The sequence below is a fragment of the Muntiacus reevesi genome, chromosome 1, assembly GCF_963930625.1.
Source record: "Muntiacus reevesi chromosome 1, mMunRee1.1, whole genome shotgun sequence".
NCBI lineage: Eukaryota > Metazoa > Chordata > Mammalia > Artiodactyla > Cervidae > Muntiacus > Muntiacus reevesi.
Window position 1 is genome coordinate 57912104 of NC_089249.1, and position 24236 is coordinate 57936339.

At 44.4% G+C, this 24236-nt stretch overlaps 1 protein-coding gene and 1 non-coding gene across 2 annotated transcripts in view; both read right to left on the reverse strand.

Annotated features, from left to right (window-relative positions):
- Window positions 1-24236, reverse strand: part of EFCAB6 (EF-hand calcium binding domain 6) — a 242193-nt gene that overhangs the window by 193039 nt on the left and 24918 nt on the right. The window contains exons 4-5 of the mRNA XM_065924192.1: window positions 19028-19239; window positions 7796-7884 (exon numbers count right to left, since the gene is read on the reverse strand). Coding sequence (XP_065780264.1) covers window positions 7796-7884; window positions 19028-19239 — 301 coding nt within the window. The remainder of the gene's footprint in view (window positions 1-7795; window positions 7885-19027; window positions 19240-24236) is intronic.
- Window positions 21595-21667, reverse strand: TRNAG-UCC (transfer RNA glycine (anticodon UCC)). Its single transcript has one exon. It is a non-coding gene; the product is annotated as a tRNA-Gly (tRNA).

Consider the following 24236-nt stretch of genomic DNA (forward strand, 5'->3'; position numbering starts at 1 on the left):
CTTTTAACCTTTCTATAAACTTATGTTTTGGTTTTTCTTTTCATGGACTTGACTTTTAAATGGAATATTTATTATAATTACTGATATTTTCAGGATTTCCATTTGTCCTGCTTCTCCTGATTCTTCTTGCCTTCTTTTGGGTTGATCTAATTTTTATCATTCAGTTTTTGTTCCTTTTTTTTTTTTTTTTTGGAGTTTGGGAGTTACACAGTCCATTTTTAATCTTGTAGCAATTGCTCTGGAAATGACAACCAATGTACTTGTCAAAGGGCCTCTCTTTAGACAGTAAAGAATTCACCTGCAATGCAGGAGATGCAGGTTTGATGCTGCAGTCAGGAAGACCCTCTGGAGAAGGGAATGGCAACCCATTCTAGTATTCTTACCTGGAGCATCCCAGGGACAGAGGAGCCTGGCAGGCTACAGTCTGTAGGGTAGCAAAGAGTCAGACATGATGGAGCGACTGAACTGAACTGCTTTCTTTAGATCTACAGTTCTAGGAAGGCAGCAATGGTCTTCCAATACATCATAGTTATTAATCGATTCGAAAGTCACTTTTGAACTTCCCTGGTGGTGCAGTGGATAGGAATCTGCCTGCCAATGCAGGGGACACAGATTTGATTCCTGGTCCAGGAAGATTCCACACGCTACAGGGCAACTAAGCCCGTGGCAGCACAACTACTGAGTCCAAAAGATACAACTACTGAAGCCTGTGGGCCCAGAGCACGTGCTCGGCAACAAGGGACGCCACCACAGTGAGAAGCCCATGCACTGCAATGAAGACCCAGCTCAGTCAAAAAGAAGCAAATAAAATAAATTATTTTTAAAAAGTCACTTTTGTGTAAGTGTTGCCCTTTGGCTTTTTTTAAATCCTTTTTTTTTTTTTTTTTTTTGACCAAATCACAGCATGCAGCATCTTAGCTCCCCAACCAGGGTATCAAACTCTGGGCCCCTGCAATGGAAGAGCAGTGTCTCAACCACGGGACCACCTGGAAAGTCCCCGTTTTACTGCTTCTCGGATCTTTTGGTCCTTGGGGTTTTGCCCCTACCTCTGTTTTAAGTCTTGTTGGAGACTTGTCTTCTTGGATCCACAGGACAGTACCGTCCGTCAGTGGTCTGGGCCGGTCCGTGGTCTCTTTGTCTGTTACTCCCGTCCCATCTCTCGCCACTCTTTGTAAGAGCTCCAGCTACATGTTCTGTGTCTGTGCTATATTCTGCCTAATGTTTTCTGACCGATCTTCCACTTCACTTATTTCTTTGGCTGCATCTAATCTGTTTATTAAATTTATTGCTTTAAATTGTTATTATGAAAAAAAATTGTTATTATGAGATGTAACCTTGACCCAGAAAAGTATGTAGAGCACATATGCATAGTTTGCTTACAATTAAGGCAAACATCTGTTTAACAATTTCTCAAATTAAGAATTAGAGCTGGGGCTTCCCTGGTGGCTCAGAGGTAAAGAATCTGCCTGCCAACGCACGAGAAGCGAGTTTGATCCCCGGTCCGGGAAGATCCCACATGCCGCGGAGCAGCTGAGCCTGTGTGTCCCAGCTGCTGAGTCTGCTCTCGAGCCCGGGAGCTGCAGCCACTGAAGCCCACTGCCCAGGACCTGTGCTCCACAACAATGGGAGCCCACACATCACAACTAGAGAGCAGACCCCTCTCGATGCAACTTGGAGAAAAGCTCATGAAGCAACAGAGACCCAGCACTGCCAAAAACAGATAAATAAATACAATTTTAAAAAATAATTTTTAAAGAATTAGAGTCAAACACAAAGAGGCCCCATCTGCCCTTTTCTAGTTTAAATATTTTCTCTCCTCCTCGTAGTAACCACTCTCCTAGCACTTAGGATATCATTTCCTTTTCAGTTCTCTTACTCAGTTGTGTTCAACTCTTTGTGACCCCATGGAATGTGGCACACCAGGCTTACTTGTCCATCACCAATTCCTGGAGCTTGCTCAAACTCATGTCCCTTGAGTTGGTGATGCCATCGAACCACCTCATCCTCTGTTGTCTCCTTCTCCTCCTGCCTTCAATCTTTCCCACTCTCAGGGTCTTTTCCAGTGAGTCAGTTCTTCACATCAGGTGGCCAAAGCACTGGAGTTTCAGCCTCAGCATCAGTCCTTCCTGTGAATATTTAGGACTGATTTCCTTTAGGATGGACTGGTTGGATCTCCTTGCAGTCCAAGGGACTCTCAAGAGTCTTTTCCAACACCACAATTCAAAAGCATCAATTCTTCAGCGCTAAGCTTTCCTTATGGTCTAACTCTCACATCCATACATGATTACTGGAAAAATTATAGCTTTGACTAAACGGACCTTTGTTGGCAAAGTAACGTCTCTGCTTTTTAATATGCTGTCTAGGTTGGTCATAACTTTTCTTCCAAAAAGTAAGTGTCTTTTAATATCATGGCTGCAGTCACCATCTGCAGCGATTTTGGAGCCCCCCAAAACAAAGTCTGCCACTGTTTCTTTTGTTTTCCCATCTATTTGCCATGAAGTGATGGGGCCAGATGCCATGGTCTTAGTTTTCTGAATGTTGAGCTTTAACCCAACTTTTTACTCTCCTCTTTCACTTTCATCAAGAGGCTCTTTAGGTCTTCATTTTCTGCCATAAGGGTGGTGTCATCTGCATATCTGAGGTTATTGATATTTCTCCCAGCAATCTTGATTCCAGCTTGTGCTTCATCCAGCCCAGCATTTCACATGATGTACTCTGAGTAAAAGTTAAATAAGCAAGGTGATAATAAACAGCCTTGACATACTTTTATCTTCATTTACATTTATCTTTTATCTTCTTACAAGTTTACCACCTAGGTATGTATCCTTAAACAAAACAGTTCAGTTTGCCTGGTTTTGAACTTCACGTGTGAACAGAAGTATTTGTTCATTTCTTCCTCCTTCACTCAGCGTTACATCCATGAGAGTCATTCAGGCTGTTGACTATAGGTGTCCTTTGTTGGTTGTCATTGGGCTTCCCCTTGTGGCTCAGCTGGTAAAGAATCTGCCTGCAATGGGGGAGACCTGGGTTTGATCCCTGGGTTTGGGAAGATCCCCTGGAGAAGGAAAAGGCTACCCACTCCAGTATTCTGGCCTAGGACTATAAATGGGTCGCAAAGAGTCAGACACAACTGAGCAACTTTTCACTTCATTTCACTTCAGTTGGTGTTTTTGCAACCTCTTACTCAATGAATATATATTAAGCACCTTTCTTGTTGCAGTTTAGTCACTAAGTCATTTCCAACTGTTTTGCCACCCCATGGACTGTAGCGCACCAGGCTCCTCTGTTCATGGGTATTCCCAGGCAAGAATCCTGGAGTGGGTTCCATTTCCTACTCCAGGGGATCTTCCCAACCCAGGGATCAAACCCGTGTCTCCGGTGTCTCCTGCATTGGCAGGCAGATCCTTTACCACTGAGCCACCTGGGAAGCACATTAAGCACCTGATCTGTGCCAAGCACTCTCCTAGGGACCTGGAATACATCAATAAGCCAGATGGATGAAGCTGCCCGCCCTTGTGGAGCTCATGTTCTATGTTGAGAAAGTCACACTTGTGTGTTAGCCTCAAGGGTGTAGTGACCTACAGGCTGATCTGGTGGAAGCATTGCAGACACTGGGAACCACCAGTCAAACGTGCTAAGATGGGAGCAACAACAACGTCATCAGTTTGGGAACACAGTGAACAAGAGCAGAGCAGCAGAGTCCCATCAGGGAGGCCAGCCAGATCACAGAGGGCCTTGCAGTTTCTGTGGGATCACCTGCTTTTCGCTGTTAGCACATCTTTTATTATTTCCCTAGTCAAGATCTGCAGGACATGAACCATCTCAGTTTTTGTCTGAAATGTCGTTATTTAATCCTCAGACTTTTTTTAAATGTTTCTTGTTGTCTTTAATCTTCAGAAATTCAAAGACACTATCCAAACCTTTGAAAGTGAGAGTGTCAGTTGCTCAGTCGTGTCCAGTTCTTTGCGACCCCATGGACTGTAGCCCGCCAGGCTCTTCTTTCCATGGGATTCTCCAGCCAAGAATACTGGAGTGGGTTGCCATGCCCTCCCCAGGGGATCTTCCCGACCCAGAGATGGAACCCGCATCTCCTGTGTCTCCTGCTTTGGCAGGCAGGTTCTTTACCACTGAGCCACTTGGGAAGGATAATCCAATGCAAAGGCTGCTTCGTTTTTCTACAAGTCAGTGTGAAGAAAGTTTATGAGTTGGAGGTAAAAGGTAACCTTGAACATCACAGGCAAAGGTACGAGACGTGGATCCCTTTTCCAAATACTCTGATCCCAGTGGGCGAGCAGACACCATGGCAAGAAGAGGAAAGGCAGCCAGGGGTTCCCATAGAAGGAGCTCTCATTCTTATTCTTACAAGTATAGCTTTAAAAAAAAAAAATCTAGGAAGGCAAATATTTTAGCTCAGCACACGGAAGAGCTTCTCCCACAATCTCATGCCTTTCGTTGTCACTGTTGAGACATCAGTGTCAGTCTAATTGTCACTCCTCTGGAGTCAACCCCATTTTTCTTCTCATTGCCTTAAATATTTTCTCTTTGATTTTAATGTTCTACAATTTCTCTGTGATATGTCTAGACAGGCATCCCTTTTTATTTATCTGGCTTGAGATTCTAAACCATTACCTTTTCAAATTTAGTCCCTGTCCTACTCTTTCTCTTACATATCTGGAAATCCAACAAGAAGTATTATTGGGCCTTCTCTTCCCACCTCCCATGTCTCTTACACCTGTTGTCCATGTTCTGTATCTCCCCTTGTTTCTGTGCGGCATTCTGCATACTACCTTCAGATCTGTTTTCCACTCCACTAATGCTCTTTTCAGCTGTGTTGAATCCACTATTTTCACCTATCCACTAAAATTTTATTCTACAGTATTTTTTATCTTTCAGTGCTAGCAGTTCCATTTTGTACTTCTTCAAATCTTTATTTTTGTTGCCTCTATTGTTTTGCATTCATATATTGAATCCATTCTTTAATTTCTTTGAAGATATTAAAACACTGGTTTTAGATTCTGTATCTGATAGTTCCAACACTGCAAGTGTTTGGAGATCTGATTCTACTGGATATGATTTCCATTTGTTTGTGGTCCTCATTTTTTGTCTCTTCATATGTCTTCAAGATTTTCTGTGTGACACTTTATCTGTGGTTTTCTTTAAGGGCTATGTTGTAGATGTATTCCTCCCTTGAAAGGCACACCCATTCCAGGACCAGTTTTAAGTAAATTCCTAGCCTGAGACTTTTCAGACCACACAGGGAGCATTATTTTAGGTACAGATCTTCATTAAAATTGACTTGTGATTACAATCTTTCCTCTATTCACCCAATGCCAGTGTTTGAAATAGGTAGGTTTCTGTCATACAGTTTTATACTTTGATAATTATCCTTACAAGAGGGTATACGGGTCCCCACTGTACACGTACTGGTCTCCTCTTCAGTTTTTCCACCCTGGATAGACCCTCTAGGCTCTGTCTCTTATCGCTTTCACTCCAAAGACCCAACAAAACTGAAACACCCATTCACCAAGATTTGGCCAATACTTCACGGCAAAAACTGTCTTTATACAAAACTTCTCTATATTCCAGTTCTTGCTGCATGCTTAGCCTCTAAGAATTACTTCCTTTCTTGCCAGCTCAGTAACGCGTTAAAATATTTTACCTTTTATCCACCATTTTAGTTGTTTTGAGTGAAAGCGTTGCTCATGGAGGTAGCCTACCACAGTACTAGAAACAGAATTTTCTATTCACTCTGACACATGGACTTAAACCACGAAGAGAGTTTAGCTTTAGGAGTAAGCTGGAAATCTTCCTAGTTTACTTTAGATGTTCAGTCTTCTGTGTTTAAGAAAGTAATGTATGATACTTTTCATCACGAATTATTAGACTGAGGTTTCACAATTAAAAACAAAAAAGAACTCTCCTGCTTTTAGTTTTCCCCAACTGTTGAGATTTTTCAGCAAAGAGTATTCAAATTATGTTACTTATCCCCCAGATGGGGATGGTTTTATTAGGTCAAGAGTATGAATATGCCTATAAAACGACCAGTCGTTCTTCTCGTTCTTCTGAATGAGTCTGGAAGTTATCCTAGCTCATCACTTACAGAGAGCATCAGCAGATCACAAGTCCCAGACCCTGGAGAAGATAATACTTTGTCATTCTTGGTGGAGCTGCTGCACCAATTTTTTTTTTTAAGTGTTAGTCGCTCAGTTGTGTCTGGCTCTTTGTGACCCCATGGATTGCTGCCTGCCAGGTTCTTCTAGCCATGGAATTCTCTAGGCAAGGATACCGGAGTGGGTTGCCATTTCCTTCTCCAGGTGATCTTCCCAACCTAGGGATCAAATCCAGGTCTCCTGCACTGCAGGCAGACTCCTTCACCATCAGAGCCACCAGGAAAGGACACTAGTTACCATCTCGGTCATTTTTACTGAACAGCTTGCTCAGGTGGTAAAGAATCCACCTGCGATGCAAGAGACCCTGGTTCGATTCCTGGGCTGGGAAGACCCTCTGGAGAAGGCAAAGGCTACCCACTCCAGTATTCTGGCCTGGAGAATTCCATGGACTGTATAGTCTATGGGGTCACAAAGAGTCGGACACGAGTGGGCGAATTTCACTTTCAGTAATGTGAATATATCCATACTGCTGTGCACGGGATCTCTGGGACTTGCTCACCTAGCAAACAGAAACTCCACCCCGTAACCAGCAATCCCCCTCCCGTCTCTGCACGGCTGCACTAATTCTCACAACTCAGCTACATCCAAGACGGCTGCAATCATGAAAGTCACACCACCAGAATGTGCTAATATTTCAGAACCAAGTTTAATTCTCTTATAATTGTTTACACAATTCCTGAGAAAATAAGCTTACTCATTTAGAGTCAGAATAATCTGAGTCAATAATTTTCCTACTCTAAAACAATATTTCCTACATTGCACACTAGAATCAAAGGATTCTATAGCTGACAGAGACAGTAAAGTTCAGGCTCCAGCGCTCTCATTTTACAGATAAGGCAAACGAGCCCCAGGCTCAGGCTACAGCTATGAGGACCTCATACAAAGATCTTCTAAAAATTTTTTCATTTCAAGCTACAAAAATATGATCACTAGCCAATGAAAGACACTAAAAATGTATGGAAAAAACAAATTTAAAATGTGGCATCTTAATACTCTTACTTCAGAATTTAAATCCCTTACTTCCAAGGAATTCCCTAGTGGTCCAGTGGTTAGGATGTGCTGCTTTCAACGCCAGGGCCCACGTTCAATCCCTGGCTGGGGAACTAAGATCCCACAAGCCTTGCCATGTGGCAAAAAAAAAGAAAATTAAATTCCTTATTTCCAAATATGAAAGGCATCACATATGAAATACGTTGTGCTGGGTGTGCTCAGCTGTATCTGACTCTTTGTGACCCCATGGACTGTAGACCGCCAGGCTCCTCTGTCCAAGAGATATCCCAGGCAAGAATACTGGAGTGGGCTGCATTTCCTTCTCCAGGGGATCTTCCAAACCCAGAGATCAAACCCCAGTTCCCCGCATCTCCTGCATTGGCAGGCAGATTCTTTACCACTAGCACCACTTGTGAAAAACACGTTGGTCTGGTTTTAATTTGCTGTGTCTCCACTTTGAATACAATATTATTTCTCTAACCCTGAAACATCCCATTTAGGCAGCAGAATCTTCTCTAAGTAAGTTTCTGGCCTGAGGACTGTACCTCCTGACACAGTTAGCTCTAAAGTGCTTGTGTCCTATCTCGTATCACTTCAAGCTTCACATTTTCATGTGAGGGGAAAAAAAAACTTACCTCTTTATAACATTGATATTCAGGTCAATTCCTCCAAATCTGGACAGGAATACAAGGTACGGAACGGCCCCAGAACTGGTGAGGGGGATCTACACCCGAACAAGAAGAATGACAGCTCATTAGCGAGTTCAGGGCCGAGCCATGGACAGCACAGCCGGCTTCGCGATGCAGGCAGGACACTCTGGGCAGAGTGGGCATTCCAGTAACGCTTCCAGCTACTCAGCCCAGGTGTCTGAGTTGACAGGCACCCTCAGCAAACCAAGAACAAGCAGCATACACGCCAGAATGCCCGTCTGTGCTCAACTAAAAGCCACCGAGCCCTCTGCAGAATTAGCTAAAATCTAGGTCCATCGAACTGGGAAAGACTGAGGGCAGGAGGAGGAGAGGACGGCAGAGAATGAGATGGCTGGATGGCCTCACTGACTCAATCCACACGAGTTTGAGCAAACTCAGGGAGACAGTGAAGGGCTGGTGTGCTGTAGTCCGTGGGGTCGCAGAGAGTTGGGTACAGCTGAGCGACTGAGCAACAACAACAACAACAACAGGTCTTTCTAAAAGATGAAGTAGGGGCCTCCCTGCTGGTCCCTGCTAAGACTCCTCGCTCCCAATGCAGAGGGCTTAGGCTCCATCCCTGGTCAGGGAACTAGATCCCACATGCCTCAACTGAGACCGGGCTCAGCCAAATAAATAAATGTTTTTTAAAAAGATAAAGTAACAGTAGCAGAAACATATTCTAACATATTTTACATGTGTATTTATGTGTGTGTGTGTGTGTGTGTGTGTGTGTGTGTAAATACATACTTCCCACGAGTCTGCGGCCACAGCACAGTTTGCCCCCTGAGTGCCATGTGGCCTCTCCATACGCTTTTAAGGTAGAAAAAAAGTCATTTTAATCTAAAATTCTACAAAGGACGTCACTGGGCCAGGCGGGTTAACACGGAATCCTGATTAAATAAAAGCATTACTGCCTCAGTGTTTACCGAAGGTGGTAACTATACTGTGATTAGGTGAGAGAACAGTTCTTACTCTTGAGGAAATACACACTGGAGTATTTAGAAGTAAAGGACCGATAGCAGGACCTCCCTGGCCGTCCAGTGGCTGGGAATCTGCTTGCCAGTGCAGGGGACACGGGTTCGAGCCCTGGTCCAGGCAGAGTCCACGTTCTGTGGGGCATCTAAGCCCGCGTGTCACAGCTGCTGAAACCTCTGCTCTCGAGCCTGAGAGCCGCAACTACAGAAGCCCAGAGCCCAGAGCCCAGGCTCCACACCAAGAGAAGTCACCGCAATGAGAGGCCCTCCATGGCCCCTGCTCGCTGCAACGGGAGAAAGCCCGTGTATAGCAATGAGGACCCAGCACAGCCAAGAAATAAAGAAAGAACCATTAGTATAAGCAAGTTCCTCTTAAATGGTTGAAAAAATTACATACACGTTATTTGTGTATTTCGTATATATATAGCTTGCATACGTGCACAGAGGAAATGAAAGATTACAGGAGAAGCAAATGAGGCTAAATGTTCACAATCGACAAACCTGGGGAAGGGTAAATGGCCGTTATTTGTACCAGACTTTCCTTTACAAACTTGCTGGAGGCTTGAAATTACTTTTAAATAAAAAGTCAATTTTTTAAAAAATGTGAAAAAATTATTTCCCCAGAAAGCATGTGAAACTAAAATTAAAATAAATACACAATCAATACAAATATACTTTTTTTAAGCTTCATGCAAAATACACAAGTACAATCTCCCACACAGCTGAACGGCTCCCGAACCCGTACAACCAAGTTTGATATTTACTTAGCCCTTAAAATTCCAGCCTCAAAGCCTAGCACGGTTATCTCGGTCTTCCCTAAAGGACACATTTCCCTTTACTGTTTAACTAGGACATGGGGCCGGGGGGAGAGTGGCTCCCAGGGTGGGCCTCTGCAAAGCCTTTTCCTGGAAAGGACACCAGGACTCTGACTTCTGATAGGGTGGTTTTCAGTAGCTATCACTTGGGTAGGCACCTCAAAGGTTCCTCGTCCCACAGAAGAAGGGCAAGGACAGATTAAACGTGCAGTTTCCCAGACTGGATGCCCTCCTGGTCTTAGCAGTGATAAGAGTTAACGCAGAAGGGAAGAAGCTGACATTGAAGGAGCTCATACTTCATAAACAGGCACAGGCACCGCTCTTGGTTTTAACTCATCCAGCCCCACACCACCTTCTGAGGAAGCTGAAACCTTCCACACTTCACAGAGCAGAGGAATGACCGCCCTGCACAGCGCTGCCACGGACTCACAGAAATCTGCGGCTCCAAAGGCCAAGCTCATCTCACTACACTAACCACCTTGTCGACAAAAAAGAAAAAAAAAGTCCATCAACTGCTGAGGTTTTAGTCACATTTCATATTGCTACATGTGCGTGCGTGCTAGGTCGCTTCAGTCATGTCCGATTCTTTCCAACCCCGTGGACTGTAGCCTGCCAGGCTCCCCTGTCCATGGGGATCCTCCAGCCAAGAACACTGCAGTGGGTTGCCATGCCCTCCTCTTCCAGGGGATCTTCCAGACCCAGGGATTGAACCCACTCCTCTTATGTCTCACTGGCAGGTGGGTTCTTTACCACTAGCACCACCTGGGAAAACCATTGCTACTTGTGAAGTGAAGTGAAAGTCGCTCTGTCATGTCGCAACTCTCTGTGACCTCATGGGCTGCAGCCTACTAGGCTCCTCTGTCCATGGAATTCTCCAGGGAAGAACACAAGTACTATTTGTGATTTGATGCAAATTCTAAGGTGGCAGATACATTTTTGCAATAACTAGTTTCCAAACTAAGCTCAAGGATCCAGTCTAAAAGGAAAGGCTCGGCTAAGGATTCACTTCTCCGGATTTGCGATTCTGGCAAAAATGTCTTGAGACTCAAAACCGTCCACTGATGAATCACTGGAAGCAAATTCTTAGACTGCAGCTGGCGAAGCACAGTTTGTGAATCCATCCAGCATGTTGATGAGAACCTTCCAAGGTTTCTCTTTCCTTGGCACAACCACCAGCACCAGAATAGAACTTTTTCCTTCTCTGGCATCTAGTAACCGGTGCGACTTCTTTTAAAGTGTTTAATTTATATTGATATTCACAGACTGAGGCACATTAAAAAAAATATATCATATCACTATTAATGAAACTAAGGTACAGGGTAGCTAACAAACAATGCCTCATCTATCATCACCCTGACATTCAAACATTCTTGACACGGTTCTTGAGATAAAATTACAGCTAAAGTAAATTCACTATAACTGGAAAACTCTTTTCTAATTTTTAATGCATTTGTAAATTTTTATTTACTTTGTTTTTGGCTGTACTGGGTCTTGGTTGCCGGGGGGCTTTTCTCCGAGTTGTGGTGAGCAGGCTTTGCGTGGAGGTGGCGTCTCTTGTTGTGGAGCACAGGCTCTGGGGTGAGAGGGTTCCAGAAGCTGCAGCTCGTGTGCTCAGCAGCTGCTGCTCCAGGGCTCTAGAGCACAGGCCGAGCAGTCATGGAGCATGGGCTGATGCTCCTCGGCGGCTGGGATCTTCCCAGATCAGGGATGGAGCCCGTGTCTCCTGCACTGGCAGGCGGATTCTTCACCACTGACCCACCAGGGAAGCCCCCTCTTTTCTAATTTTAAGGGTGAGATTTCCATGAACTATTTTACCAGCTTTATACATTGCCAGTTAGGCTTGTATTAACTATTGAAAAAGAAAGTTGGGTGTCAGCACATGGATTAGTCGCTAAAGGACTTGGAAAAGTCACACACCCTGTGAAGGCCAGGATTAGGCGAATAAGCCCTGCCCTGCTCTCCCCGTGAACCTGGCCTCCTGTGAAGGCACCACACTCCAGTCTCCTGGGTTCATCCAAGGGTCACGGGAGCTCAAGGTTCTAGAAACACACACTGATTATAAGACAGACCACCAGAACCTGTTATGTAAAGGCTCTGAAGTTCTACAGCTCTCAGTGGCTTCTTTTTAAAACAGATGTCGCTTTTAAAAAAGTGGATACACATTTCACATTTTCTGTGCTTTTCCTCTTCCTGCATAGCTGATTAGCTTGGGAGGCTGTCAAAATTTTAAATTAACATTAGATCATGAATATAGGGAGACATTAGCAGGAAATAATATCTTCACTTTCCATTTGGTATAAAGAAAAGATCAGTTCAATCAAGCTTGTGATGAAACTGATGCAATGTTTGTGAGGACAAATGTTCTTTAAAAGCAAGAGAACATTACCACACGAGACAGCACTCCCACTCCTAGGTATGTGCCCAAGAGAAGTGAAAACATATGTCCACACGAAAACCCGTACGTCAAAGTTCCCAGCAGCACTGTTCGCAGAAGCCGAAACGTGGAGCCAACACAAAGGTCCAGCAACCGATGATGAAGAAACTGTTGTCTCCATGCTGTGGAATACTACACAGTCATAGCAAGGAATGAAGTGCTAATCCATGCTGCATGGATGTTTAGCAGAACTAAACATTACGCTGAGTGAAAGAAGTCACACACAAAAGATCCTATACTATATTATTCCTTTTTATGAAATAGCCCAACTACACAATCTATTAAGACACAGAGTGGATTAACGGCTGTCAGGGATTAGGGGAATGGGGGGAGCGGAGTAACTGCGAATGAATACAAAAGTTTCTTTTAGGGATGATGAAATGTTCTGGAATTAGATAGTGGTGATTGTGAATCACTGTGTGCATATATTAAAAACCTCAAGGGTTTCCTTGGTGGCCCAGTGGGAAGGAATCTGCCTGCCAGCACAGGAGTTACCGGTTCAATCCCTGGTCCAGGAAGATTCCAGAAGCCTCTGAGCAACTAAGCCTATGCAACACAACTACTGAACCTGTGCTCCAGAGCCTGGGCACTGCAGCTGCTGAGCCAGCAGCCACATCCCCTGAAGTCCGAGTGCCCTGAAGCCCGTGCTCTGAGACAGGAGAAGCCACTGCAGCCAGAAGCCACCGCCCCGCAACTACAGGGTGGCCCCGCGCACGGCAGCCAGAGAAAAGCCTGCGCAGCAACGAGGACCAGCACAGCCAAAAATAATAAATAAGTCACTGAAAAAATCCCGCAAACCCGTCCATCGTTCAATGGTGAACTTTATAATATATAAATTATATCTTAGTAAAGCTTTTATTTAAAATGTGGATAGAGTAAATAGTAACAGGTGAAAGAATCAATATACATTATTTGCGAGATTCTGGAAGTGAATAAAGGGGAAATATTTTTTAAAAGAAGAGGAGGAAAGCTCCTCACCTTCCTTCCCCTCCTCTTCTTCCCTGTATCCCCCCACAGTTCACTCCTGCAGTCATTAGACGGGGCAGAGACACGCGGTGTCTGCCATGTTCAGAGCCAGGGAGCAGACCCACACGGCGGGCAGAGGGCGTCCACCTGGGTGTGTGGGCGCTGGCGATGGGAGACGGGTGATGCATATTCACATAAGTGAAATAAGCGGGTTTAACCCCTGGGCTGGGAAGATCCCCTGGAGGAAGAAATGGCGACCCACTCCAGTATTGTTGCCTGAACAATTCCGTGGACAGAGGAGACTGGCGGGCTACAGTCCATGGGGTCGCAGTCGGACACGCCTGAGTGACCGAGCACACATGCACGCACGTGTGTGTGTGTGTGTGTGTGTGTGTGTGTATAGATAGATAGATAGATAGATAGATAGATAGATAGATGAAAATATGGAACATGTCCCTTGGAGCTCTGCCTACTTAGAGGGCCTGCAGCAATGACATCCAGGAGCAATGAGCAGCCCTGGGGCCTAGATCCCAGATTCCGGATGCCTTTTTCCACTAAAAAGAACCAGAGCTCTTTGGAGAGATGGATGATTCCAGGACTGAGCATGGAACGCACAGGCGAGCTTGTAATATCTTGCATCAGGAAGTCAGAAAGTGCTCAAAAAATGATGGGGACATGTCAAAAGGACACAGAAACCAGCATGAAGGTGATCTCATGGCTAAATTAGGGACAATTTAAATATCAAAATAAATTGTGAAAGCAATGGATCATAACCCACTTAATGAAACAGGAACTCTCAAGTCCCTGCAAATACATAAACAATAAAGAATATATGAAGTTGGTGAGGAATGCCACATCCACATAGCTTCGAACATTTCTCCTACAAATTGCTTATTAATTACAAAGTGTGTAAAGAACATTCCACTGGAAAAAAGAAAGGGGATCTGACAGCTCCCACCTTAATGGAGTGACCGCAGTGAACAGCAGCAGTAATGGGACAGGCTGAAGTCACCTGCAACCTAATAAAAGGTCATGAGATGAGCACAGTGTGGCTTCTGCGACATTCCTGCTAAAGATGCAGGCCTCAGTCTAGCCATCGGGAAACATCTACCATCTGATAAACTCAAGTTGGGAACACTTTACGAAATAACGGGTCTGCAATTTTGAAAGTGCTACAGTCCTCAGAACTAAGGACAGACTGAAAAACGTCCAGCTGAAAGGAGACTTGCCAGATGCACTGCACGATTGTGACCTGGACCCGGGGCTGAGTCAGTCGTTGTGAGTTGATGTTACTGTCTTTACCATTATGGTTGCATTGTGGGAGTACAGAAAAGGGTTCTGGTTTTAAGGAAACATGCAAGGAGATCCAACCAGTCCATCCTAAAGGAGATCAGTCCTGAGTGTTCATTGGAAGGACTGATGTTGAAGCTGAAACTCCAGTACTTTGACCACCTGATGGGAAGAGCTGACTCATTTGAAAAGACCCTGATGCTGGGAAACATTGAAGGCAGGAGGAGAAGGGGATGACAGAGGAGAGAGGGTTGGATGGCATCACTGACTCAATGGACATGAGTTTGGGAAAACTCTGGGAGTTGGTGATGGACAGGGAGGGCTGGCATGGCGCAGTTCATGGGGTTGCAAAGAGTCGGACACGACTGAATGACTGAAATGAACTGAACACTGATATATTTGAGGTAATGAAGCAGCCTCCTTCTAAATGGCTTAGGAAAAATAATTGTTCTTTGCACTATACTTCCAACTTGTCCCTAACTCTGGGACTGGTTTTTTAAAAACAATGTAGCAGAAGTTGTGGCAGAGAAAGCTCTTAACAGACTAACCTCCCACAGTCAACATCCCATTGAAATACCAAAAAAGAACTATCTAAAGGCTCTGGAGAGCGAAAGAAAGCAGGCAGGTTTTGGAGGAAAAACCTTTAAAATTTCAGAAGAAGGGACAAGTACAGAGTTTCCTGTTCTGAATGACTTTGAACCTGAGTGTCCACAGTCAGTGGCCAGCACAAAGCAGCTAAATTTGCCCCCCACCCCCATCAAAACCCCACTGTCTTTCTGGCCTGAAGAACCCACACACTGAACCCAAAGCAACCACAGCCATTAGCAATGTGAGGGGGATCTGAAAGAGGAAAGAGGAGGAGCCCCACCTTCCGTGCACACACTCTGTCCACGTTCCAGGTGACGCCTGAACCACGCATGTGCAGGTCACACGCGAAGAGTCCCAGCTAAAGACAAAAGAGGTGGGAATGGAAAGTGATGCAGCCCCTAGGGAGAACAGTATGGAGATTCCTTTAAAAACTAGCAAGGAAACTACCACATGACCCAACAATCTCACTACTGGGCATAGACCCTGAGGAAAGCATATTGAAAAAGACACATGTGCCCCAGTGCTTACTGCAGCACTATTTGCAGCAGCTAGGACATGGAAGCGGCCTAGACGTCCATCAACAGGTGAATGGAGAAAGAAGCTGGAGTACATATATGCAACGGAATGTTACTTGGCCGTTAAAAAAAGAATGCATTTGAATCGGTTTTAATGAGGTGGATGAACTTAAAGCCTATTACGCAGAGTGAAGTAAGTCAGAAAGAGAAAAACAAAATATTGCATATTAACACATATATATAGAATCTAGAAAGATGGTACTGACGAACGTATCTGCAGGGCAGGAATGGAGACGCAGACATACAGAACAGACTTGTGGACACAGTTTGGAAGGAGAGGGTGGGACGAATTCAGAGAGCAGCGTGGAAATGCATACACCACCACATGTAAAACAGAGAGCTAATGGGAAGCTGCCGTATAACAAAGGGAGCTCGACCCAGTGCTCTGTGACAACCTAACAGGGGGGGATGGGGTGGAGGCTGGGAGGGAGGCTCGAGAGGGAGGGGACATATGTATTCCTATGACTGACTCATGTTAATGCATGGCAAAACCAACATTATAAAGAAACCATACTCCAATTAAAAATAAATAATTAAAAAACAAAAAAGACAAAAGAGCTGAACCAAGATATGAATGACTGCCCGCTGCAGGCAAGACAGAATTTGGAAGCTGACTGCCTGCCAAAGCAAAGGCATTCAAAGCTGAAGGAGTCAGTATAACAGAATCTAGGGTCTCCAGGGTACCATACTGTGTAACCAACAGCCAGAGCCACATGCGGCTCGGAAGCACATGGATCATGGTCAGGGCAACTAATGAAATGAACTGTTACCTTTAATGTTAATTAATCTAAATTCTAAAATTAAGTCCATTTTTGGAAAACTTTTATGTTTGGAATGACTAGGTGAAATTAGCATTTCAACTTCAAATCTTATGAAATTTCAATACAGGTTTAAAAAAAAAATGTAGGACATCACTTTGCTGACAAAAGTCTATATAGTAAGCTATGGTCTTTCCAGTAGTCATGTATGGATATGAGAGTTGGACCATAAACAAGGCTAAGCATCAAAGAATTTCGAACAGTGGTGCTGGGGAAGACTCTTGAGAGTCCTTTGGACTGCAATAAGATCAAACTAGTCAATCCTAAAGGACATCAACCCTGAATATTCACTGGAACGACTGATGCTGAAGCTACAATACTTTGGCCACCTGATGCAAAGAGTCGTTGCATTGGAAAAGACCCGACTCATTGGAAAAGACCCCGATGCCGAGAAAGATTGAGGGCAAGAGGAGAAGGGGGTGACAGAATATAAGATGGTTGGACAGCATCACTAACTCAATGGACAAGAGTTTGAGGAAACTCCGGTAGATAGTAAAGGATAGGGAAGTGTGGCGTGCTGTAGTTCAGGAAGTGACAAAGAGTCGGACACAACTGAGCGACTGAACAAAAATAATAAGATACAGGTAAAGTATTTCTAATGGAAATGTGGTGTCTGAATTGAGGTCTGCTCTGAGTATTAAGTACACACCAGGCCTTACAGACTTGGTACACAGAAAAGAATGTAAAATATTATACCACCAATTTTGAATAGTGATTACATGTTGAAATGAGAGATTTTAGTCAAACAAAAATATTATTAAAATTAATTTCACTTCTTTTTATCTTTGTAATGTAGCTACCAGAAAATTTTAAATTACATATGTGCTTCACATTATATTTCTGTTGAAAACCATTAGTTTGGGATATAATTCAAATACACTCAACAGTGAAGGACCAATTATTTGTTTTCATACCTAATTCAAGATTCCACATTGCATTTAGTTGCATTGAGCAGCTTCAGCTACATGCAACAAATTCTGATAAATTCTCTTTTCATTTTTATTGTCACAATTATTTTCTAATTTTCCATGTTATGGCGTCTTAGATACACCCATCATTTAAAAGTGGACATTTAATTTCCAAATACATGGGGTTTTTAAAGTATCTTTGATATTAATTTATCATTTTGGTATTAATTTCTCATTTAAATGCTTTCTTCTCTGCAATCACCCTCTGTATTTTTTCAGTCTTTTAACTTCAAGGGCTAAGTCAAAGATCTTTTGGTAAAGGACACATTGCATTTGAAAATATGTGGGTTATTTTCAAATATCTTTTGATACTGATTTCCAACATAATTCCACAATGATAAGAGGACAGTATGATTTCAAAACCTTTAGACCATGAAATTTTTGCACCTTGTTTTATGTCCCTGGTATATAGTCTATGGGAACTTGAATAGAATTTGTATCTTGCTGTGGTGTGAAAACTGTATAAATCTTAATTATGTTGAATTGGTTCATAGTGCTTTTCAGGTCTACTATCCCCTTCTACTTTTCTGTCTATTCATTATATTAATTTTTAAGAGCTTGATATTGAAACTCCAACTAAAATTTTTAACTTATCAACTGAAAAAATAATTATAATATATAGTGAAACTATATGTAACTTTGTTCTGTATGTTTCAAGTCTCCATTAAATGTGCTATCATACTTTGATAATTAAAAAACAATCTTTTTTTAAAATTTTTAAATGAAGGACCAGAGAAACGTGACCTTCTCAAGAAAAAAAAAAATCAAACAGGCCAACCCCGAGATTAGAATTACCAGACAGGGACTTTTAAGCAGCTATCTGAAATATGCTCAACGAGTTAAAAGAAATATGTTCATAATTGAGAGAAAATCAATAAATCTAAGCAGATAAATAGAAATTATAAAAAAGAACCAAATGGAAATTCTAGAACTGAAAAATACAACATCTAAAGTTAAAGATTTACTGAATAGACTTAAAAACAGAATGAAGATGCTAAGAAAGAGTCAGTGAATTTGAAGATAGATCAATGGATATTATGCAATCTGCAAAACAGATAGGAAAAATATTTTTAAAAATAAACAGAGCCTCCAGAGTCTTCAGGACAACACCAAAATGTCCAAGAGAGGAGAGGAGCAGACAGAAAAAAAAATTTTTTGAATAAATAATAACTGAAAACTGGTTGCTCTACATTGGATGGAGCATAAAATAGGTGCTCAATAACCACTTGAGGTAAGAACAAATATAAGTACTAAGTTTCACAATATATGTTGACCAAATACTCTTTATTTTTTTTAAATTATTTATTTGGTTGCACGGGGTCTTAGTTGCGATACACTTGCAGATCTTCAAGCTTCACTGCCACACATGGGGTCATTTTTAGTTACACTTGTGAACTTAGTTGTGACATGCTGGGGGTGGGGTGGTCTAGTTCCCTGACCAGGGATCGAACCCAGCCCCCTGCATTGGGAGTATAGAGTCTTAGCCACTGGACCACCAGGCGAAGTCTCCCAAATATTGTGTATATGGAAGCCTTAGAAAAATAAAAGAGAATGACTATAATAGTGCTACGTGCAAAACATGACCCAAGCATATGGTGATGGCCCCAAACCTGCCAGGACTTCACTGAACTGTGACAAATGAAACTCTATGTGGGACAGAGCGGGGAAAGCCAGGCTAGGTCACATGCCCGTCATCTCCTGCATCTCCCCGCTGCATACCGGGTGGTTCCGAGTCTCCTTCGCCCAATACCTGAGCCAGAACATCCTGAAACTGTTCTCTCGTGAGAGGCAGCAGGAAGGTTGTGATGACCCTCCGCAGTTCACTCTTGGTCACCGTCATGTTGTTGGCGGTGTCGAGCAGCTGAAAGGCTCTCTTCAACTCATCTCCTTTCTCGGTAATTTTTTGAAATAAAATCCGTTTAACATCTAAGGACGACAGTATTGGATTTGCAACAGTTGTGGCTGTGAGAGAGAGAGAGAGAGAGAGAGCTATTTACTAGACGCACTTAAGGCTACGATGATGGAAACTATTTGGCGGTGTACTAGGACCCAGCAGACTTCCAAAACAGCATTTCTTCCATTACATCTAGGTTTACAAGCAGATGACCTGCAATGGCAGATCTGCAGTCATTGCCTTCACCTCTGAAATTCACATTTCAATCAGTATAGACAATAGCAGTAACATTAGAAAGAAAGAAAATGGCAAAGATTCCTCCCTAGAAAGGACCTATGTCACTGGATATTGGTGTAAAACATAGTTAAGAATTAATGCCATCACAAATAAACCTTTTTCTAATTTATTTTTGATTGAAGCATTAGTTGATTTAAAATATTAGGTTAATTACTGCAGTACAGCAAAGTGATTCAGTTATATATTTATATACACACACATTCTTTTTCTTATATTCCCCTCCATTACGGTTTGTCACAGGATATTGAATATAGTTCCCTGTGCCATACAGTAGGACTTTGCTGTTTACCCATTCTATATACGCCAGTTTGCATCTACACACCCCAACCTCCCTCTTCATCCCTCCCCCAACCCCCCGGCAACCATCAGTTTGTTCTCTATGTCCATAATTCTATTTCTGTTTCATAGAGGGGTTCACTTCTGTCATGTTTTAGATTCCACATATAAGTGAAGCATATTTGTCTTTCTCTGTCTGACTTAACTTCACTTACTATAATAATCTCTAGCTGTATCCATGCTGCTGCAGATAGAATTATTTCATTCCTTTTTATAGCTGAGTAGTACTCCATAGATATATATTTTTTATATGTATATATAGGACTATATATATGTTTTATATATATAGGATTTCCCTGGTGGCTCAGATGTTAAAGTGTCTGCCTACAACACAGGAGACCTGTGTTTGATCCCTGGGTCAGGAAGATCCTCTAGAGAAGGAAATGGCAACCCACTCCAGTATTCTTGTCTGAAGAATCCCCCAGATGGAGGAGTGTAGTAGGCTATAGTCCATGGGGCTGCAAAGAGTCGGACACGACTGAGCGACTTCACTCACTCACTCACTATATATATATAAAATGTAGGTTGTTTAGGTTGTTTCCATTTCTTGGCTATTGTGAACAGCGCTACAATGAACACTGGGGCACATGTATAATTTTGGAATTATAGTTTTGTCCGGATATGCGCCCAGGTGTAGGATTGCTGAATCACATGGTAACTCCCATTTTTAGTTTTCTGAGGAACCTCCATACCGTTTTCCACAGGGACTGCACCAATTTACATTCCCACTGACAGTGTAGCAGGGTTCCCTTTTCTCCACACCCTCTCCAGCATCACATAAATCTTTAAACGATGTATTCACTTTTCATCTTGGTGACCACAGTCCATTTAGTACCTCTGTCTTACGCAGTAAATTCTGGACATGTGAAATGTCTTGAACGTTGCTGCATTTTTCGTCAAATCATTCACAAGCAGGGGCTCGAAGGGGGTGACTCTAGGTGTTTCCCTGGAAACGAGAATTCTTCATCAAGCAGTGGAACCTTTCTGGCACGTGGACGTGACGGCTTAGCCTTGGGGTGACCTGGACCAGACGATATCAACAGATTCGAAGTGCCAGCATGGACCTTCCCAGAGGCCGCGAGGGGCCTGCTCACAGCTGCAGGGGGACTGAGCTGCCTTCTGTTTGAGGTGGTGACAGAGGACCTACCAGCGCCCCCCACCTGCCGGGAAGAGCTTCCAGGTGCCCTCAGCTCAGGAGAAGCGATGCAGCAGTATCCAGGGACTCTTCGTCCTTCCAGGGGCTGCACGGCCGTCACCCCAGCGCCCGCCTTCCCTGAAGCTTGCTCACTGTGCAGACACGGGGCCTGCGCCCGGTGCTGGGGTTCCTCTCGCTCACAATGCCCACAGCCACCTCCCCGGAGGGGACCACTTAACGGGGCTAACACTGGAGACCCAGAACATAGACAGCTGGTTGGGGGTGACAGGCTGAGGGTCTCAGGAAAATCTTAGAGGACACAGCGACACTTCCATGCAAGGCCGTGCTCCCCGAGAGCAAGACAGGGGGCTGGAAGTGGGGCTGCTGTGGAGGACGGCTGGGGGAGAGGCCACGCAGAGCAGGCCCCGGCCAGGAGAGGAGACTGGGCAAGTCAGAAGGAGCAAGGCAGGCGGCCCTGTCCTCTGGCCTCACGCTCTGGCTGTGAGATGCCAGGCAGGACTGGCACTGAGAGGGCAACATGACCCAATCTCCATTCTCGAATATTGATTTATTTAGCTAAGCCAGGTGTTAGGTGCAGCACGTGGGATCTTTACTTGCAGCATGAGAGCTCCCAGTTGCAGCATTTAGGATCTAGGTCCCTGACCAGGGATCGAACCCAGGCCCCCTGCAATGGAAATGCAGAGTCTTAGCCACTGGACCACCAGGGAAGCCCTCTAATTTTCATTCTTAAACTTCACTCTGGTATCTCATGGGAGAGAAGCAGAATGGGGAGGAGACGGGTGATGTAAGACGTGCTGGGTGATTACAACCAGCTCAGATGAGTCTTAAGGGAGGTCGACACTAATGTGATGGTCAGTGAGTGCAAAGTAGGGGTGAATAAAAGAGCTGTTGAAATAGAGGAGGTCCACAGAACCCTCTGATGTGATGCGCTGGGTGAGCTAGGAGGCAAGGACGAGGTTCATGTGACCCGCATGGGGAGCTGGGTGAGTGGTGAGAAAAGGAATACGGAAGATGGGTTGATGGTTTTGTCTGAGATGGCCACAACAAGATGCCCACCACACATGCTTCTCTTATGATATCGTGTTAACTCTCCTCCATCAAAAAGTGGGGTATACATTCCTCCCCCTTAAAATGTGCATGAGTCTGTGACTAGGGCAGAATTGACACGATGTGATTGCTGAGACACGGCCAGGAAAAAAGCCTATAGCCTCTGCCTGGTCCTCCTAGGACACTCACACCAGTCGCTGTGCTGTGAGGAGGTCAAGGAACCACGCAGAGAGGCCGCGTGTAGGTGTCTGGCCAACAGTCCCAGCTGAACTTCCACCCAAGAGCCCAGGCCACCTGTTGTCCATTCAAGAGGACCAGCCTCCAGAAGATTCCAGCCCCAGATGTCAAGTTGCCCCCAGCCTCAGCACCTCCCCCACTGAACTGCAAAGAGCAGAGACAAGCCCTCCCTGGGACCTGCTTCAACCGTAGATCTGTGAGCAAAACACATGATATTTGAGGCTTCAAGCCTCTATGTTTGCGGGAGTTTGTTCATAGCAATGGACACCTGGAACAGAAAAGTCTGCAGGAAAGCTAAGGAGTCAAGTGGGGATGTCCATTCGAAAACTGAATACACAAATCTAGAGGTCATGGAGGGTGGTGCTGGAGATCCAGGTGTGGGAACTGGCTGTGTGGGAGCCTCAGGAAAGCAGGCAGGCAGGAAGAGAAGAGACCTTTTCGAAACACTGGCTTGGAAGGATGTGGAATTCATTCATTCAGAAGGTATTTCTGAGCACCTGTCATATTCCAGCGCTGCTCTGGGCACTGGCAGGACCGCCGTGAATAAGACAAGAAGTTCTGCTCTTGGAAAGCTTAGATAGACTCCAGAGGAGAGAGGCAGGACGAGAAACAGAAAATAAATGATGATGTGATGGTAGATGGTGCCAAGTGCTTACAGGCAGCAGGACAGACCACAGAGGTGAGGGCGGCCGGGGAGCTGTTTCAGGTGGGGGAGTTGCGGGAAGCCTCTCTGGGTAGTCTGGTGAGCTGAAACCAGAAGGACAGAATGAGCCAGGCAAGCAGCTGCAGTGAGAGTGTCCTTAACAGGAAGAAGAGCCTCGGTAAGGAGCCCCTGAGCACGAGTGAGTCTGACGGGTCCAGGGAGGTGAGAGGCCTCCGTGGGCAGAGGCGTGTGTCCAGCGAGACAGGGAGGCAGTGATGGCTGAGATCGGGGTGGGTGACACCTCAGATTCCTGCACGAGGACTGGGGTTTTCTCCAAGGGCAATGGGAAGACTCAGGAGAGTGCAAGCAGTGTATTAACATATGTGGTTTTAAAAAAACGACTCTGACTGCTATGTGGAGAGTAGATTACAGAGGGGCAAGAAATGAGAAGTTCAGTGAGGAAGCAATTCCAAGTTCCAAGAAGAAGCGATGGTGACTTGAACAAAGTCAAGGTTGTGGTGGGGGTAGGGTTTGGGTGATGGGGGGAGGCAGATTAGAGACATAACCTAGAAACACAGCTAACAAGTTCTCACTGATAGATTGGCTTTGTGAGCTGGAGGGGGCCAGGGGGTGAAAGGAAAATAAAATCAAGGATTTTATTTTTGCACTTGAGGAACTAGATAAAGGATGATGCCCTTCACCGGGATGGAGAATGCCAGGTGTCAAGAGATGTCCGATCAGTTTGTGTTTGAGATGCCCGCTAGGTGATGCTCAAGCGGAAAGGTCAGGGGGCAAACGCAGATGCGACTTGGAGCTTAGGACGGGGGGTCACAATTGAGCTGCTGTTTGCTGCAGTGGTGTTTCAGGACATGGAGCCAAATTCTTAACATACGAGAAGTCAGACAGGCAGAAGACTGGGCTCAGAGCCTGAGGGAGAAGAAGGGACTTAAATCCCCAAGGATGCTGGTTGTGCAGGGGCAGCTCCCTGCTTTCCTCTGCCTTTCTGATGCTTTGAACCTCAGAAGCAGCTGATTCACGTGGCGGAGCTACAGGGCCCCATGTCAGCTGGTAACGAGTATTTCTCCCTCTGCCCACTCACTCCGGAATTCCTCCTCCTGCATCCAGTGTCATAAGAGGGACCCCTTTATGTCTGTCTCTGTCTTGAAATCTTTTTTCAGACTTTTCACGTGTATTTTCAATACTTCCCAAGAACCCCCTTCTTAGCAATCAATGATTCTAATTTTAAAGTATCAGAAAATATTGATTTGAAACTATCTGATTTTACCTGAAGGAAAACTTTTATTTCATAAGTCTAATATGACTTCTTTGGTTTAAAATGAAAGCAACAG